This window comes from Lactuca saligna, chromosome 1 (assembly GCF_052625555.1).
Source record: "Lactuca saligna cultivar CGN05327 chromosome 1, ASM5262555v1, whole genome shotgun sequence".
Lineage (NCBI taxonomy): Eukaryota > Viridiplantae > Streptophyta > Magnoliopsida > Asterales > Asteraceae > Lactuca > Lactuca saligna.
In genome coordinates, this window is record NC_136417.1 from 95,392,112 (window position 1) to 95,412,906 (window position 20,795).

General features: G+C 40.3%; 1 protein-coding gene across 1 annotated transcript; it reads right to left on the bottom strand.

Annotated features, from left to right (window-relative positions):
- On the bottom strand, positions 1-2,902 carry LOC145009847 (disease resistance protein RUN1-like). Its single transcript, XM_078968482.1, has 5 exons — positions 2,679-2,902; positions 1,031-2,159; positions 618-941; positions 70-535; positions 1-8 (listed from the first exon to the last, which is right to left on the bottom strand). The coding sequence occupies exons 1-5, from the start codon at positions 2,900-2,902 to the stop codon at positions 1-3; spliced, it is 2,151 nt and encodes a 716-aa protein (XP_078824608.1).
- Between the last annotated feature and the right edge of the window lie 17,893 nt (positions 2,903-20,795).

Sequence of the window (20,795 nt, forward strand, 5' to 3'; positions counted from 1 at the left end):
TCATACAACTAGGCATGGAATTTATAGGATTGTAATCCAAATATAATTCCTTTAACATGGTTAGGAAACTAAAGTCCATGGGAAAGCATTCAGTGGACAAATTATTATTTACTAATGACAACCTTACTAAAGACCTCGGTAAAGAAACTGTAAACAACTTCAAATCACTTGGTATAGCACCCATAAAGACGGAGGAGGAGGTTCTTATGTTTATGACCATATCCATATCCTCGATTTGAGAATCGCTAAGCTTACAACCATCGAGCAACAGTGTTTTAACATTCTTCAACATGCCTATGTTTCTAGGAAGTTTTTCAAGCTTCTTGCAATAGCTCATATCAATGAAGACAAGTTCAATACATTGCTCAATTGATTCACCAACCTCAACCAAACCAACACAATTTCTAACTATTAACCTCTCGAGTGCAGGGAGTTGGTCAAAGTCACCAAGACTACGAAGTTGTTTACAGAAACTTAAATTAAGAATCTTCAATGATCTAAACAACTTTTTGTCTTTTAAGTACAATGCATCAAACTGCAAAAAAGTTGAAATAAGTTAGAAGAGTATTGAATTTCATCACCTCAACATTGATGAATAATGAATGAAGATAAGTTACCTTTTGTCTCTTCTCAAGTCGTTGTATATTACTATAACAACCAACAAATGATTCAATATAGCTATATGACATGTCAAGAGCAACCAGATTCATCATTGGTAAGTCTAAAGGTATAGACTTTAAACGGAACCCATGCATACGCAAGCCTCTTAATTCACCCGGAAAGTTCTCGTAAGACCCCTCCATGTGCACATAATTGATTTGTAGTAGCATTAGACTATCCATGTTACTCAATGCATCTGTTTTTAGCTCAAATGATGCTTCAGACTTCTCTTTCTCAAGCATGCGCATGTCAAGGGAAAGGCCTAAAACGTTTCCCTTACCCTAAAAAGAAACAAATGGCCAAAAATAAAAAAGAGATAATACAAAGTAATTTGAATATGCACAATACCAACAAGTATACATACTCTCACCTTTTTTTGTTTCAACACTCTGAATGACTCCTTATGACACCATATTCGACTTCGCTTCCATGGCTTGTCAAGTGATTCTTGATGTACTTCCAATCTTCCCATCTCTTGAACCAACTGATGCATCTTTAATTCATTATTCGATCCTATACTAAGAAGATATCTGTCAATGAGATTCGTGATTCCAGATCTTGTGATTATATCACATGCCTTTAATATTGTTTCACTAACATCTCTATCTATTCCAACAAAAAAGCAAGCAATATGCTTAAACAATTCCTTATCATTGTTGGATGGCAAAGAATCAAAGCTCATTCTCAAGACATTATTTATATGGGAACTTGTTTCTTTATTTAACCCTTCTATGCACCCTTCCCAGTAAGCTACATCTCGATTACATAGAGACTTTCCCAAAACTACAAGAGCCAATGGATTTCCTTGACAATATTTCACAAGCTTATATGACACCTCTTCATAACCTTCCTTGGGATAGTTGCACATGAATGCATGAAAACTCAAAAGTTGTAGTGATTGGATCTCATCTAAGCCAAGAAGCAAATGTCTTTCATGCTTGGGTTTATTGTTTGTTTTGAATAGTGCACAACTCTCGGTCAACCATCTGTCCCTTGTTGTTATTATAATTTTGCTTCCAGGATGAAAACCTTTGCTTCCAAGTAATGCATCCAACTGATCAATAGTGGTTATATCATCAAGGACTAGAAAAACCCTTTTACGGGCTAGTGCATTCTCTATCTTTGTGGTGTATATTCCCACATCATGAAATCTAATTGAACTTGTTTTTGAAATGTCATTGCAAAGTTGTTCTTGTAAATCAAGTAACCCATTAAACTTTCCATCACATTTCCTTGTGATATCTTCAATAAAGCTACTTATGTGGAATTCATGAGAATACAACCCATAGACATGTTTGGCTAAAGATGTCTTCCCGATCCCACCCATACCCAAAGTAGTGAGTATGTCTGCAGTATGTGAGGACCCATCTTTCAACCATGAAGTAACAAAGTGAATATGATATTCCATCCCAATAAGTAATGGTTGAGCAATCCTTAAGGGTACATGTAATCTACGGTGGATGTCGTTCATAATTTCTTCAATGAACTTTGTCTCTAGCCTGAAATTTAACAAACCAGATTTGGCGTTTGTGAAGTCCTTGTAGGTACATGCTTTGGTGGGTCCTTGATTCATTCCGTTGTTCAAACTTCCGGCCCCTTACCCATTGACTCCTCCATTGTTCGGGTGGGGTTGGTCCTGGGTTTCCGCGAGTAGGTCGGAGAGGCATCTTTCTGTCACGAAACGGAAAGATGTTGAGTGTACGTGGTTCCGTGAGGTTGTGATCCTATTAACTAAGTGCGTGGTACAAACTTAAACACTTCTACCATTTAGCATACAATCATAGATTCTCAACACCTAGCAATTTGTATTGTCATAATAAACACGCAAAAGTTCATTAATATTATCCGCATTGGATACATGAAAATTTTACTCGTAAGAGCATATATGAGTGACACTAGTTCGACAGCATAACGACTCTATGAGTAGTGTAGTCACTTAAACATAGAGTCGAAGTACATAGCGCGATGATTTGTGTCCTATATAAGGGCGGGGTCATATGCCGAAGTGTTGGGCCAACAACTGAGCCTTCTCAATCATGTCTCCAATAACCTCATCCCTCTCGTGCTCAGCTTGCACTACACGTGCTTCCATGGTGTACAACTGTTGCCGTAGCGCGGCGATCTCAGCTTCAGGGGAGCGATTTTCCCTTGGGGGGTTCACTGGTGGGGCGGTGTGGTCCTGCTGCACTTCGCTAACAGGGGATGCGGAGTGATTCTTGCCCAGGTCTTGTTCTTCCTCCATGTCATCATCGGTCTCCTCGAACTCATAGTCGGTGTCCATGTACTCGTTAGGTCCGACGGCGTGGGCTCCCTCTTGATTCCCTTCTGGTTCATCTTCGAGCATCCCGTGTGCTACTAGGACTTGATGAAACTGAATGCCCTGCTGCTCTCCTTCCATGTAGACTGGGAGAAGGTATACGAATAAACTACCATTATTCTATGACCCAACCACTATTGCATAGGCTAAACATACGTTATCTTTTTGGTGCTAAAGGGGTATAGTTTTAGGTTCTCTATCTATCGCGATCTCATCGAAACATGTGTTAATTATATCTTGGAGGGAATGTAGTTGATCAGGCTACATTCACTTCTTGATATCGCTAAAACAATTCTGAATTAACCGGGATACTAGCATTATCTTGTTTGGTTCGGCTTTATGTTCTTATTTCTAATGCAAGCAAGGGTGTTTTTATTGTGTGTTTACTTGTTTTGTTCAGAGTTGTGTTAGTCCCTCTTTTGGTTTATAGTTGCATATCAATGTGTGGTTAGATATGCTAGTTCACTATAAACAAAGCTCAGATACCAACCTGTCCAACCCCCGAACCAGACGGCAGAAATGTCCGAGGGCTGTTGTGACTCAATTGAATACCATTACATTGAATATACATGAAACATAACATCAATCATTACCATGCATTGAGATAGTACAACTGATTGAGTTTACACTTAGTACATTGTTTCAAACATTACATCCCCAAAAGTAAATTGTTCGATAATAGTTAAACAAACAACAAGTCGTCACTGAGTACATTTTTCCCTTGGTTTACCTGTTACCTGAGAATACAAGCGTTTTGAAAAACGTCAACATATGAAATGTTGGTGAGTTCACAAGTAATGTTTGAAATAAAACGTTTTGTATTGTTTTGAAAACCACCAGAAAATCCGATATTTTTCTGAAAAGAGTATCGTATAAAAAGTGTGAAGATCCGTAAGTATGCTTGTTTGTTTCTATATATATAAAAAAAATTGGTTGTATTTGGTATGCATCTCGTAGTTGTATGTATTGAAAAACCCTAGGAAAACCCGATGTTTTCCTAATTCTTTGAATTACGCTTTTTGTGTGGTATTGTATCGTTGCGACATGTGAAGTCAATGATTCCAGGTGACAGTGAATTAAATGTGCATTGTGAATTGTTATAAACACACGTTAATAGAAACAACTAGTTTACAACCATACTAACGATCCCTTAGGCGTCGTCCGTACTATTCACTTAATCCAACCACTCTGACTTCTTGTAGCCCCACACCCGAGGAGAAAAGAGGGCACGAAGACCTCAATAATTCCATAAGTCGTTCAGGGCTATAGTGAATGCGAAGGGCCCTTGGCCCGTCCCGCATTTTTGTGAATTATCGACTTTACTAGCCGTACCAAAGGACCCTTGGGGCCCAATAGCCTAAAAGCCATTGAAAGTCCTTTTACACAGAGTTAGGTCATGTAAGGCCCAACAATCATGTAAGTAAGTTGTCTTCGGGCCTAAAGATCAGGTCATTGGGCTAGTTAGGCCCAACAAGCAAGATTTGACACTTTTGGGCACAAAGATGGTGTACCGACGTCTGTGTATTCCCACGCATGTATTTACTTCCCGAAATTTCCGCGTATGTATTGAATATCATCGTGTTAGTAGTTTCGGATTCGTTATTGATTCGAGACCGAGTCAATTCGTCCAGTAACGATTTTTGGTGTTGATGGTGTATTAGGTTTTGTCGGTAGTCGCGGTATCAGTGTTTTATCTCAACGGATTTATTGTTTAACTTCAGAGTTTTTCTGTTTGCAGCCCCTTTCTTTTATGAGTTTACACTTTTAACCCTTTGAATAAAAGAATTTCCAATTTAGTCCTTAGACCATTTTTCTTAACATTTTAATATCAAAACTTGTTAAAAATGGTATTTTTCAGCTCATATTTATTTGAAAACAGTTTTAGTCCCTTAAAATGAAGTTTTCTCCTTTAAATCCTCATTTTTCGCAGCTTTTACACTTTTGGTCCAAAATAGAAATTTTTTGCATCTTTGGTCCTTTTTAAATATGAAAAGTGTTTTTAACCCTTGAAATGGACTTGGAGCACTAGTAGTCCCCTGTTTTACATAAAAATACATTTTCAGCCCCTCAAATTTGAAAATCTCGCATATTGGGCCTTATTGGGTCGAAAATCCATTTTTGGCCAATTATGCTTAATATTTTTCATTTTAACCCCTCAAAAGAATATATTTCCAGAAAATACCTTATTGAAACTGTTTTGGCATATTTCAACCATCAGAATTGCTAATTTGTCATTTTGGGCCCTCATGTTTTACATTTTTGACATTTTAAGTCCAAAAATGGGTTTTTGGCCCAAAGAAGTTCATATTAACCATCTTGGTTATTTTTCTATAAATGATTTATATGTATCAATATAATTTATTCTAATATCATATAACTTGATGCAAATCTCGGTTTTAAGGGCTTTTTGACTAGATCCAACATCACAATCACATAAAAACACAAATATAAGCATAGAAATCACACAAAGCATAGATATACACATAGATCTGCACATTTGCTTGTATTCCCCCCCCCATAAAACTTCTAAAACCGAAAAGTAGGGAGTATGAAGCTCACCTTTGGGAGTGGTTTCGGTTTTGGAGAAGAGATGGAAGAAAATGAGATGATTTTTGGCCTAAGCAACCTTTCCTTGGAAGATCACGAGTTTGGGAGCTTCTAAGGTGCAAGATCATGATTTCTTATGAGTTAAGAAGAGATGTTTGATAAATCAAGGAACTTAGATCATAGATTTACTTATAAACTTACCTTAGATGATGATTCTTGTGGAAAATCTCTTTGGAATGCTCTTAAGTCTCGAAAATTTGGTGAAGAGAGGTGAGGGTGTTCCTTGAGAGAGTTTGATAAACAAAAGTGATTGAAGTGTATGCGTGGGTGAACTCTCGGCCGAGAACAAGGAGAAGAAGAGAGAGGGAGTTAAGGTGACAATTCTAGATGCATGTTGGTCCATGCATGGAGGCATGTGAGGTATAAGTGAGGTGGCACTTCTCAAGTCAACTCTTCACTCTTGGATTTGGGATTTGGGCCGACATTTGGAAAGAAAAAGGAGAGTATTGGGATTTAATGCCCATAAGCCCATATTAGAGTTAGGTTGGGTGATTTTTAGCCCTATAAAATATAAGTGTGATTTTTTATGCTTTATTAGGCTAGATTAGGTTAATTATGGTCCATAATAGTTCATAATATTTAATTTATTTCCTTCTAGGCCCAATATGGCCCAAAACATTGAAATAAATGAAAGTGGGTCCAATTAGAGCCCATTTAAAGGTTCTAAGCCCATGATAGTCAAATTGGAAGCTTATTGGTCCATTGGGCCCAATAAGGAAGTCGTAGTCCAAAATGGACCTAAACAAGAACTTCTAGGGTTTCCAATTGCTTGTTGACTATTTGTAGTGCTTTTATGAAGTGTTTGATTGAAAATTTGTTGCCATGAAGTAAGCATCTTACATGCTCTTAAGTTTTTGATTCAACATTTTACTTGAGTGTTGTGATTACAAGACACAAAATTTCTAGTTGTGACACAGTGGGTATACTAGTGAAATCAGAAATCAACAGGAAGGATAATCGGAAATCAAAGAATCAAAAATCAGTGAATAAATCAAATGGATGACCCATGTGAAGAAACGTAAATCAGTAACGTTAAGAGGAAGAATTGCAAGCAATCAAGATGTAGAAGAATAGGAAATCAAATACTGTAGGAAAAAAATCACAAAACCTTTCATGGGAACAGGAAAGATCGAGACTCGTAGAATCGCATCGTCGTTGGTTCGATTACACATACAAGAATCGCATCATCGTTGGTGCAGATTGCATCTTTGCCCCTCGTATCTTCCAGAATCGCAAGTTAGATTAGTTTACCTCTCCTCGACAACATATAAAGATGATGATGTTGGTGATCGATGATGGTATTGGGCGGCAATGCTTGTCGGACTTGGTGAGGGGAAACAAGGAATACGATAGTGTTGATGGTGATGAATGGCCCTTGTTTTTGTAGTGTTAACAAACAAATTACCCTAATTTAAAGGATATTAAATGTTTTAAATATTTACCATAATTAAGTGTGCCAAAATTACTATTACACCCTTTTATGACTTATTATTGAATTTTATTTTTCTTAATTTTGATTGGTTGTTAGAGGCACACAATACTTATTGAAAACATTTGAACACACACACACACACACACACACACACACACATATATATATATATATATATATATATATATATATATATATATCTGTGTGTGTGTGTGTGGCTACAGTCAGAGTTTTGGATGGATAGTCACTTGATCACTAAATAATTATCCTTAAGAATCTAAATTTCATATCTTACACTTTAAACACTTAAGATTTACAAGTTTCCAATTAATTTATTAATGATTAATAAATTAACAAACTAGATCCTCATCATTTCTCTGTTGTCAATAATAATATCACCAACTTATTTTCACTATCGACATACTTCAAACAATAACAATATTCAAATATCACTGATACCTTATTCTATAGCTTCATAATTTTCAAGATCACTATATGGGACCGAGATTCCTAACCGATATTATTTCTAGGTCGGATATTTGACATATCACCGATATTGACAACACATGGCGGATGACAAAGATACCTACATCAATGCAAAAATCATGAGAATCATCGCAACTCTGCAATTACGTTGTAACATCCCGGATTCCCAGGTATTTGTTATTTTGTATTTTGCTGGTGATTTGTGAGGAGACTTGGCGAGTTGGAGTCCAAACTCGCTGAGTATAATCGCGGTTATGGGTGCGGGTTCGCGTCCGGACTCGGCGAGTCCAAAAGTGGACTCGGCGAGTCCACGCTGTTTAATGAAACCCTAATTTCTAGGGTATGAGACTTATTTAAAAGGGATTATGGCCGTCATTTGCGGCCACCAACCCCAGAGTGAACCCTAAAGAGTCTTTGAGCGTTTTGTGAGAGAGAAGAGGAAGATCCTTGATTATTTGTGGGTGTTTTGCTTATAGAAGAGGACCAAGGCAAGAGGACACCAAAGAAGGTGCTAATCCAGTGATTTCTGAGCTCAGAGAATTCATTTGAGGTAATCATTCGTTTCTTTCTCAGTCCTTGGTGTAAATCTTAGAGATAGGGTTTCTTTGTGGCCTTTTTGGAATGATCCACGGAGTAAATGGCCTCTTCTCGTGTTGATGCTTTAGATCAGGACCTAAAGAGGTCCAGAGACCCTTTTCCCTCAAGCTTTATGAGTGTTAATGGAGGCCATGAGCTTAGAATAGCATTCTAGAGACCATATCTTCAAATAAGGCCCTTGAACCTTTGCATGAGCACCAAGATAGTAACTTTACATGATGTATGAGCTTGGAAGGACTGGATCTATGAGTTATTGGAACGGATCTGACCTCAGGAGTGAGTTTGAGTTGATGCATGGCATAGACTCGCCGAGTTTGAAGAACAGACTTGGCGAGTAGCATGAAGATTGTCCATAACCACTCAGCGAGTGGTCTTTCCAAGTTAAGGGGTTGACTTAGTGAGTCAGGGAGAGTCAGAAAGGGTTGACGGGTGGACTGAGTCAAGCCGGAACTCGCCGATTTGTTCTTGAGACTCGGTGAGTTGAGTCGTGGTGGCCCCGCGACTCATGCCAGATGGAACCCGTTGAGTTAGGAAAACACTCGACGTGTCAAGAGAGGATCCCAGGGAATCAGTGGACACGTGTAGACTCACCGAGTCGCCCTAGTGTACTCGCCGAGTTCGGTCAAAGTTGACCGTTGACCATGTTGACCTTTAGGGTTGAGTTCAGTTGTATTTATGGGTGTATTATCTTGTGTGATTAGGCAGAGACTAGATCACATATGTTACGAGGCAGATATTTACCGAGAGATGCGAGGTGAGTCTTCTCATTATACTTTACCTTGAGTAGGTAAACAGAGTTATGTGACAGAGTATTTGTATGTTATGTATGTTATGTGTTGTACTGCATTATTTCTATGTGATTTATGCTGTGCATGTTTATAGAGTTAGAACCGGAAGGTTCCTAGAGTTAGAACCTGAGGGTTCACAGAGTTTGGGTGTACGAACCCACAGAGTTATAGCCTCGAGTGGCCAATATGTGTTATATGTGGTATTTTGGGGAACTCACTAAGCTTCATGCTTACAGTGTTTTGTGTTATGTGTTTCAGGTTTCTCACAGGATCACGGGACGACACCGACTTGATTCTACACACCAATGAAAGAGTTATATTTCGAGGATCCTGGTTTATTATGCAAGTGAAAATGGAGTTATGATTTGTAATTTGATCATGAATGAGATTTTAAGAAAAGTGTTTCTAAGAATTAAACCATTATATTTAAATGAAAAATTGTTTTGAAATTTACGGCGTTACAAGTTGGTATCAGAGCCTTGGTTTGAGGGATTCGGATGCACCTGCGGGTAAATCTGGACTCAAACTGAGGAAGTAAGAAAAGTTTTCAAAGAAATAATTTTCTAAAGCGAATAAGAGTTCAAAAAGAAAATGAGAAAGAGCAGTGTGTACAATCAGCCAGAGCCCGAACGGTGATTTCCCAAAATACCATTGCTTCTATGTTATGAGATATTTATGATGCACTTTATGAGATATTATTGCATGCTAGAGATAGGCTAGGTATTTCATCTCTTAGGACTAGAGTTGCCTGATTTGTGATGCCTTAGCTTAGGAATTGCTGTTATATGCGATATGCTTTTGAGTATGTGATGAGTGAGAATATTTAGATGGAATCCTTTAGGGGGGATCTGAGTAGAGGAGTAATCTTGGGGAGATACCTAGATGAGTACCGTGGTACTTAGCGAAAGAATAGTTAGAACCCGCGAGGGGAAGAGTTGTAGTGTTCGGTGGTACTTTCGAGGATGAGCAGAGCAAGCGGGGTTATCACCCAGAGTGAGTCCTATGTATTCTTCGATGCTTGAATGCTGCTTGCTTCGTGCTTTGTGGAACTCTCGATAATGGGAGTCAGCTACCAAGCGAATATGACGATATTCAGGAGGTAGATGGATGGCATCATTAGGAGCTCTTCAACAGCTGATGGCAGAGAAGTGTGGGAATCTAGGAAGAGCCTAGGGAGTGACCTTAGCCAGATGAGTGTGCTGGCAGAGTAGAGAATTTCGCTGGGGAGCGAGCACACGAGACGGAATTGGTGAACGAGAAGGTGGAGCAGCTACTTAGGAGCTCTGGGATAGTCCGTATGGAAAGTATGGGTAGATGTGGCAGGTAGTATGGGCCCGTACTACTGAAAGCAGAGGACCCATACTTGATACAGGGAGTATTCTGAAGGTTCTAATGAGCGGAATGAGGAGTGATGTTATGGTTCGAGTACCATACATCGGAGTAGATAGAGGAGTGATGTTATGGTTCGAGTACCATACATCGGAGCAGATGGAGGAGTGATGCTATGGTTCGAGTACCATGCATCGGAGCGAATTAAAGAATGATGTTATGGTTCGAGTACCATGCATCAGAGCGGATTGAGGAATGATGTTATGGTTCTCACAGCGGATTAAGGAGTAAAGTTATGGTTTGTGTATCATACATCGGAGCATATTGATAAGAAATGTCATGGGACGAGTACCATGGTTCGTAGTGAATGATGCTCGTGGTTCTTCGGTTATCCGGTCATGATTGATGAGGTAGAGATTGGACGCTATGAGTTTTAGTCCAGTGGGCCATGATTGAGTTCGAAGAGGCGTCCCTTGAGAGGGAGATCGAGAGTCTTTTAGAGTATTTTGGTAAGGAGTCAGAGGGAGGGGAGAATTTTGGTTAGAGTTGAGCAATCAGAGGATGTGTCACCTTCTATGACCTGGGTGGCGCTGTTTATGTTCGTGTGTAAAACATGAGAAGCATGATGTTTAAGTTTTGGGTTTGGGGGTAAACCCTACAAGTTATCATTGAGGATGATTTTCTGTCAGAGTATCAGGTAGCATGTGTGCCACGAAGCAGTAATTTTCCATGAGCGGATAGTCAGTTGGGACTGAGATAGTCGAGGACCACGTTACACCTATTTGAGTATAGTAGGGCGTATTGTAGAAGTATCAGTGGGGAGTCCAGTCGAATTTATCAGTGCAGTGGCCTTTCTATCTAAATTAGGTATTAAATATGGGAGTGGGTCCCTGTTCTTGGGAAGATGCATGTGATGGAACGTCGGTTGATGAGTCGTGGTGGGGGAGTATGATGATTTCGTGGTCCCGTCTACGAGTCAGTGATATTATTGGTCAGTTGAGTTGTTTGGTTTTGGATTGGTATGAGACTTGGAATGACTAGAGGCAGTCGTGACGAGAAGTTCTTGAGGATCTCATATGAGGTTCATAGTATATGAGATCGATTGATTTCCTTAAAGGGGATTATCGGGCGTTGCGTAACACTTTCCAGGGGCAGGTGCGTTATTGCTGGTGAAAATAGTTTGTGAGATTGTTGATGTGTCAGATAGTGTTGGTTCGAACCCTAAGTGGGGGAGAACCGGCTGGTTTATTGAGAGAACCAGAGATTTGTGCAAGAGCGGTTAGGGGTTGGATACAGAAACCTGCGACTTGAATTCATGAGATCAGGGTCATTGGTGACCAAGGAAAGGAGCAGAACGAGATAATGCATGTGGTATATGTCTGAGAAAAGGATGGGTGTCTCAACGACAGGTGGCCAATGGTCAGGAATCTGGTAGTGGTTAGATTCGTTTCAAGCGGAAGACTCGTAATGAAGGTATGGGTAGTTGAGAACTTCTGAGTTGAAATATGGGTAGATAATTGTTGAGTAGCCAACTCCCGAGCTGGGATGTGTATTCTTGCTTGGAGTTTTAGAAGTAGTGGAAAGGTTTTCGGAGGATCATCAGTGTGTTCTGAAGGGTTAGCACCTTCCTTGTATTCCAATGGAGTGCTTGGATGCACTAAATTGCGCATTGAGTAAAATAGGAAATTATTATGGGATTCAGAGGAAATGTATTGATATATGTGTATGGTGCTGGGAGTGCGGGAATCAGTGGTAGGGGTAGGACATTGTGATGCTCTGTTATGGTGTTCCATGATTTCCGCGTATAGCGTCCCGATTTCGAAGTTATTTAGAGTCTTGGGTTTAAGTCGACGAGTGATGTATCATGTATCTACAGTTCCAGTGGGAGCCCTTCGTGTATTTTCATCAAGAGGGACTATTTAAGGAAGTGGATCTCCGCAGAGGTAGGTTCTGTGTTATGGCGGTTGCCGCCAGAGTCTGTAATGCATATCAGGGAAAGTGTGTGTGTAACTACCTTCGGTGCAGGAGTAATGAGCTTAGTGTGGCATTGTAATGAGAATGAGAGTATAGGGTGAAACTACGGGGAGCCGTAGTATTCACCAGTCAGAGGGAGTTGTGATACTACGGGGAGACGTAGTACTCACACGTCAGAGAGAGAGAGAGAGAGAGAGTAGTGATGCTACGAGGAGCCGTAATATTTACCAGTCAGAGCGTGTTGTGATGCTACGGGGAGCCGTAGTACTCACAAGTCAGAGGGAGGGAGTCGTGGTACTACGGGGAGCTGTAGTACTCACTAGTTAGTTGGCGTTGTGATACTACGGGGAGCCGTATTATCACTAGTCAGAGACTGTCGTAATGTTGCGGGAAGCCATAGTGCCTACTAGTTGGCTAGAGATTATGATGATGGAGTGTTCTCCGATGAGTGCATGATGCAGAAAAGTTTTAGGCTTGAGTAGCCCTAGTGTTGAGTTTATGGAGCCAGTGGTTAAACCGGGGCGAGACTGGGTCTCCGTCTCTGTCGGGAATGTTCAACAAGGCGTGCGGGAGAATATACGCAGCAGACGCCAGAGGTTAGAGCCGAGTCGATCTTCGGTTGGATTGTACTTTTATGAGAAAAAGGGAATTACGTGACTTGCGTGTTGCTGGGCCGTGATAGTAGTCATGGGGAGGAAGTTAGTGAGATATTTTGTATCATGTTATGTGTGACCCTTGGGGGTTCAGCTGTGGGGCCAACAGTTGACCTGGTGATCAGTATCGAAGATGAATATGAGAAATGAGCTAGAGTTTGCCATAGGTGATGTCTGTGGACACTTCAGAACGAGCGAACGATTTAGACGCTCGAGGATATGCTTCAGGCATGTGTATTAGATTTCCGGGGGGGGGGGGGGGGATTGTGGCCTGTAATTGCTCTTCGCAGAGTTTTCCTACAACAACAGCCATCATTAGCGCATCGGTATGCCACCCTTTGTGCTGTTGTAGGGAAGGAGGTATTGGACCCCATTTGCTGGGGAGAGGTAGGGCAATGTGTGATGGGAAGTACAAAGATCGTGCTTCAGACGTCAGAGCAGATATAGCAGGTCAGGAAGAGGTTGTTGACCGCTCAGAGTCGCTAGAAGAGTTATGCGAACAGGCGTCGATCCTAGCTTGAGTTCCAAGTCGGTGACTTTGTGCTCCTGAAGGTCTCTCCTTGGAAAGGAGTGATTCGATTCAGGAAGAGGGGCAAGTTGGGGCCCCAATATATTGGTCCATTCCGGGTGGTCGCGAGGGTAGGCAGGGTAGCCTATCGTTTGGAATTGCCAGCAGAGTTGGGGCAGATTCACGACACTTTCCACGTATCGCAATTACGGAAGTGTATAACTGACGAGTCGGCTGTAGTGCCATTAGAGGACATTCAGGTGGATGCGAGCCTGAACTACGCACAGAGACCAATCGCAATTGTGGACCGGAAGGTCAAGGTTCTGAGGATCAAGGAGGTACCCTTGGTTTTGGTTCAGTGGCAACATCGGAAGGGATCCGAGATGACTTGGGAACCGGAGCGTGAGATGCGTGAGCAGCATCCGGAGTTATTTGCAGAGCGAGACTTCGAGGGCGAAGTCTAATTCTAGTGGGGGAGAATTGTAACAGCCCAGATTCCCAGGTATTTGTTATTTTGTATTTTTTTGGTGATTTGTGAGGAGACTCGGCGAGTTGGAGTCCAAACTCGCCGAGTATGATAGCGGTTATGGGCGCGGGTTCGCGTCCGGACTCGACGAGTCCAAAAGTGGACTCGGCGAGTCCACACTGTTTAATAAAACCCTAATTTCCAGGGTATGAGACTTACCTAAAGGGGCTTATGACCGTCATTTGTGGCCACCAACCCCAGAGTGAACCCTAAAGAGTCTTTGAGCGTTTTGTGTGAGAGAAGAGGAAGATCCTTGATTATTTGTGGGTGTTTTGCTTATAGAAGAGGACCAAGGAAAGAGGAGACCAAAGAAGGTGCTAATCCAGTGATTTATGAGCTCAGAGACTTCATTTGAGGTAATCATTCGTTCCTTTCTGTCACACCCCAAAACCGATGTAACGCCCGTAGATCCGGGCTAGTCAATTTAGAGATAATAGGGGTTGAAAATGACTTTTCGACAAAATATTATTTAGAATAAATAATTTGAACCAAGTTGTAGTATATGTCACAAGGTGTCCGTACATACAAAGAACGCCGAAATCCGAGTTATAACGAAGAAGTTGTGACTCGTCGAAGTTTCGCGACGGAACCGGCATGGCACCGGGAAGCATAAAAAGTGAATTTACGATAGAGTGAGATTTAGCCTTAGTGATATAAATTAAAGTTGTAGAATATGTTAAATCGAGAAAATCCATAAAAAGAACGCCCAAATCTGACTTCGTATGAAGAAGTTATGATTTTTCTAAGATTCGGCTTAGCAATGTACAGCCCGAAACTCGAATTATAGTTCGAGCGGTTTTTGGCTTATGCGACCTAAATGAGAGTTGAAGATCTCATTAATAGGAACTCAACGGTAAAAAGACAGATGAAAACGGAGTCCGTATGAAGGAGTTACGAATTCTTCGCGGTCATTAAACAGTCTAAACGCCTCGTACTGTTAAATTTAAGATCGGTAGAGAATTAGCCAACGAAGTCAAAATGAAAGTTGTACATATTATTTTTACCTATGCGTGGATATAAAGAACGTCAAAAACGGAGGTCGTATGTGAAAGTTACGGATTTTAGAAGTCGGAAGTGTGTTGTGCGAAAATGGGTGATGTGGCACAATCTTGGCCATTGCTTTCTCCCCAAGTCTTGCCACTAGATGGTGAGATGTGGCACCAAGTTCAGCCATTTTCACCCTATAAATACCACCTCTCCCACCCTCATTTTCTTCACACCTTTCCCATTCTTTCTTCTCTTTACTCTCTCTCTAAAACCTCTCTCTAGCCCCGAAATCCCCTGAAAAGCCTAGGGAACCTCCTAGCATGAGGCGGAAGCCCCGGAGTGCTCGACGGCTCTGAGAAGAAGAGCTTTTCGGCTCCGAAACGCTGCTCCAAGCAAAGCTTAGTTTTCTATAAAACTCGCTGTAAGCGAGCTACGCCTACGCTATTTTTAATATAGCTTTTATTTAATTATAGTAACGTTATTAGGAACTTATAATAAATACTTGGGCTATTATTATGGGTTATATAAGTATTTTTTAGTGCTTATATAATAGTAATAATAGCTTGACTAATAATTAGTCATGGTAAATATTAGACTAAAATCTAGTGGTGATAATACTAGGTTTCGTCGAAGGAAATTATTTTTTTTCAAGAAGTGAAGCGCTGTCTGAGTTCGGAATCACCACCTTTTCAAGTGAGTGCATGGTCCCTTTCATCTTACACATAGATATGAAGTATTTATTATATAATTTACGTGTTGTGAGTGCATGGTCCCTTTCATCGTACACATAGATATGAAGTATTTATTATATAATTTACGTGTTATGAGTGCATGGTCCCTTTCATCTTACACATAGATGTGAAGTATTTATTATATAATTTACGTGTTGTGAGTGCATAGTCCCTTTCATCTTACACATAGATATGAAGTATTTTAATATAAATTGCGTGCTATGTGTGTGCATATTGTATGAATACTTGTTGTCTATGCTGAGTGAAAGATTTTTATAGATGTTTTAAATGATTTAAACTGTATACGTATTTTATATCTACAAAACGTGTTGGGTAAAACATGGGTAGATGAAATAGTTGTTTTGTGATAACACGATGGGAGACATCAGTGTTGTCAGTGATCCAGTCATCTAGTGGAGTATAGATGACGACTATGGATGATACTAGACGGTCCAGTGGAACGATAGCAGGTTCGTAACATGTAGGTATTTTTGAACTAGGTGCTCATTAGGTATTTTTGAACTGAGTGTGTTCACTACGTATCTTTGAACTGAGTGTGTTCACTAGGTATTTTGAACTAAGTGTGTTCACTAGTTACTTTTGAACTAAGTGTTTACCAGATGTTTTGGACTACGTGTTCACCAGATATATTCTATAAGCCTTGGTAATGATGGACTTCATGTCGATTCCTTAGGATGATCCTTAGGAATAAATAAACGAGGAATAGCTGATTCATAGGGTAGATCCTTAAGACTAAAGAAGATAATGGGGATGGGTAATTGGGTTGATTGTTTGATTGTTTAAACATAATAATTATATTATTGTGGGTTGAAAACCTTATGTACTAATCAGGTTTCCCAACCTGACCCACTCAGTTTATTTATATCACAGGTGTTAATACGAAGTCACTTTACACTGAGAGATTTAAAGAGATGTAGATCACTAGTGTAAATAAATGTATGTTCTGTTTATGCTTATGTTCCTGTATTGACGATGACATCCCAAACGTTTTAAAATGAATAAAGTACGTGTCTTCGGAAATGTTTTAATAACGTATTTATCATGTTTTTCTGGGAACAAATTCCGCAACGTTTTTATTAAAAGAAGAACTCTGATTTTTATAAAGCATAAACAAAATCGGTCTTTTCTGGCCGTGAAAATGGGGATGTCACAGCTGGTATCAGAGCATTAGTTTAAGCGAACTAGGAATATGGATTTATTTGTAGACTTAAACTTAGAATGCTAAGTGATGATTGTGAGGTGTGAGCACTAGCTTAATTTAGGAATGATGCCCAAATTACTTTTATGTGCTAAATGATTTGTTATGCTATAGTTTGATTGGATCTATGGTCTGTTGCCGACCGGATCTGGAAACGTTATGTGTTTAGGATTCTAAACATACGAATACGATATTAGAACTAGCATATAAACATTTCGGAGCGATAAGGATGATTTAAACGTCAATCCTATGTAAGGGTCTAGATTCACCTTATTCGGTGTATAGATCAAGATGGCAAGGACCCATAGCAGAAACGTGAATGCAAATGAGAATAAGAACCAACCCCCAATGGTTCAGCAAATACCTGTTGTAGAAGAAGTTGCACCTGAGCCAGTCACCATGGCTGGTGTTCAAGCCATGATTCGGGTTATGCTAGCTGAACAAAGGGAAGAAATGAGGCGGATGTTGAATAGGGACGAACCTACTATGCCCACTGAGCAACCCGAGCTGATTCCTGAGCAATTGGAGGAAGGGAACTACAGCCGCCAAGTGAGTCAAGTGGGGACTCAAGGTGATCAAAGGGATGGCCTGGAGAGGATAAATGACAAGGATGGGCGAATGTACAAGAATTTCTTGGGTGCGAAACCACCAAGTCTCTCAGGAAGCCCAAAGCCTGTTGAGTTTATGGATCGGATCTCCGAGATGGAGATGGTGTTTGAGAGTTGTGACTGTAGCGAGAAACAGAAAACCGTCTTCGCTGTAAGACAACTGAAAACTGGAGTTTTGAGCTAGTGGAAGCTATTGGCAGATACGATGCCACGAGGAGAAGCCTTAAGGATGTCATGGGAAGAGTTCTTGGAACAGTTGAAAATGCAGTACTGCTCAGAGATAGATCTGATAGACCTAAACAACGAGTTTCAGAACCTGAAGAAAGGGAAGATGAGTGTTGATGAGTATGCCACCGCATTCACCAAGAGGATGAAGCTATTCCCCTACTTGGTGCCTACTAAACTCTCCAAGATTGATAGGTTTGCTAATGGATTACCCACCGACTTTGGCCCAATGGTCAAAATGGCAACTACCTTGAAAACAACTGTTAGGGCAGCTAAGAATGTAGAGGCCCAAATAAGGGAAAAGGGTCTAGAAAAAGATAAGGCAAGAGAGAAGCGGAAGTTTGAAGGATCTTCAAGGTCCAACAAGGAGAGAAAATTCTCGAAGCCTGGAGGAGGAGGTGAAGCAAGATGGTGTGATAAATGCAAGAAGAAACACTTTGGAAAATGCGGCGAAGAGGTGACATGTTTCAAGTGTGGAAAGTCTGGGCATTATGCCAATGAGTGTACATCCAACAAGAGGTTGTGTTATCATTGTAAAGAAGGGGGGCATCTTTCAAGGAATTGCCCAAACAAAAATAAAGTAGCAAGACCAGAAACGCCACCGAGGCCAAGGGCATTCCACATGATCCTCGACGAAGAAGAAAACAATGCGAGGAACCAAGCATGAGGAATTCATACCCGAAGATCAAGCTATGAGGTAGCCAAAGAGATAGAACCATATGATGTAGCCTATTAGAAGCATAATCTAGGGTGAACTTGAACACCTATGTAATAGTTTCAAGAAATAATAAAATCTTCGTTTTGTTATCTGGTGTGTTAAACTGTTATGTAATTTTCTTGAATGGTGACTTGGAAAACTGCGAGACAATACTTGGGACGAGTATGAGTAGGTGTGAAAGGTAGTAGATGCATATACTACCGGAAGCACAGGACTCACGCTTGGATCAGGGAAAGTCACAAGGTTACCAAGAAGCTAGTAATTGATTTCGTTTTATTCAACTATGCCGTTACCATTGTTTCGGTAATGACTAAGAAAATTGTTGTTATCCCGACCCAAGTGGTCATATGACATTGAGTTCGACTACGATGAGTAGGTTACGTGGTTCAGAGAACCAAGTTTGATGTAGCGTCCGACTTAAACCAAACAATTGAAATCAAAGCAATCAATAGAAGTATCACGCTCGTTGATAAAAAAAAGTTGGTAGCTAGAAATGCTACATGTTAAAATGTGATTATATCACATTAGACCATGAAGGAAGACATATTTCATTCCGGAATTTGACTCTAAGAGACCTGAGTCTAAGCGTTGTTACGTATGATAATAGGTCATTAGAATATGACACCTCGATCAATTGTAGCAATCAAATTAACTTGTCCTAAGAAGAAGAAGGTGTCTCTGATAAAGAATGAGCTTGTGACACAAAGGTCATGACTGAAAGTCTAACGAGCAGGTGCAAGACCAAGCACCGCCTGCAATCAAGGAGTCCAAGAGTTAGATACCCGTTCGAAGCAACATAGAAGTTACAGTTACTACCTAGGATGAAGAGATAATGTATGGAGTCATTATACTGCCATGTTTCGTTGATGATTCCGGGACGTAATCATCCTAAGGGGGAGATAATTGTAACGCCCGTAGATCCGGGCTAGTCAATTTAGAGATAATAGGGGTCGAAAATGATTTTTTGACAAAATATTATTTAGAATAAATAATTTGAACCAAGTTGTAGTATATGTCACAAGGTGCCCGTACATATAAAGAACGCCGAAATCCGAGTTATAACGAAGAAGTTCTGACTCGTCGAAGTTTCGCGACGGAACCGACACGGCACCGGGAAGCGTAAAAAGTGAATTTACGATAGAGTGAGATTTAGCCTTAGTGATATAAACGAAAGTCATAGAATATGTTAAACCGAGAGAATCCATCGTATGAAGAAGTTATGATTTTCTAAGATTCGGCTTAGCAGTGTACAGCTCGAAACTTGAATTTTAGTTTGAGCGGTTTTTGGCTTATGCGACCTAAATGAGAGTTGAAGATCTCATTAATAGGAACTCAACGGTAAAAATACAGATGAAAACGGAGTCCGTATGAAGGAGTTACGAATTCTTCGCGGTCATTTAACAGTCTAAACGCCTCGTACTGTTAAATTTAAGATCGGTCGAGAATTAGCCGACGAAGTCAAAATGAAAGTTGTAGATATTATTTTTACCTACGCGTGGATATAAAGAACGTCAAAAACGGAGGTCGTATGTGAACGTTACGGATTTTAGAAGTCGGAAGTGTGTTGTGCGAAAATGGGTGATGTGACACAATCTTGGCCATTGATTTCTCCCCAAGTCTTGCCACTAGATGGTGACATGTGGCACCAAGTTCAGCCATTTTCACCCTATAAATACCACCTCTCCCACCCTCATTTTCTTCACACCTTTCCCATTCTTTCTTCTCTTTACTCTCTCTCTAAAACCTCTCTCTAGCCCCGAAATCCCCCGAAAAGCCTAGGGAACCTCCCTAGCACGAGGCGGAAGCCCCAGAGTGCTCGACGGCTCTGAGAAGAAGAGCTTTTCGGCTCCGAAACGCTGCTCCAAGCAAATCCTGGTTTTCTATAAAACCCGCTGTAAGTGAGCTACGCCTACGCTATTTTTAATATAGCTTTTATTTAATTATAGTAACGTTATTAGGAACTTATAATAAATACTTGGGCTATTATTATGGGTTATATAAGTATTTTTTAATGCTTATATGATAGTAATAATAGCTAGACTAATAATTAGTCATGGTAAATATTAGATTAAAATCTAGTGGTGATAATACTAAGTTTCGTCGAAGGAAATTATTTTTTTTCAAGAAGTGAAGCGCTGTCTGAGTTCGGAATCACCATCTTTTCAAGTGAGTGCATGGTCCCTTTCATCTTACACATAGATATGAAGTATTTATTATATAATTTACGTGTTGTGAGTGCATGGTCCCTTTCATCTTACACATAGATATGAAGTATTTATTATATAATTTACGTGTTGTGAGTGCATGGTCCCTTTCATCTTACACATAGATATGAAGTATTTATTATATAATTTACGTGTTGTGAGTGCATAGTCCCTTTCATCTTACACATAGATATGAAGTATTTTAATATAAATTACGTGCTATGTG

Coding starts and splice junctions, on each gene's coding strand:
- LOC145009847 (XM_078968482.1), bottom strand. CDS start 2,902: ATGGAGGAAGAACAAGACCTGGGCAAGAATCACTCCGCATCCCCTGTT. Junction 2,160..2,678: donor ATGATTGAGAAGGCTCAGTT/GTTGGCCCAACA, acceptor GTTAAATTTCAG/GCTAGAGACAAAGTTCATTG. Junction 942..1,030: donor GAGTGTTGAAACAAAAAAAG/GTGAGAGTATGT, acceptor GTTTCTTTTTAG/GGTAAGGGAAACGTTTTAGG.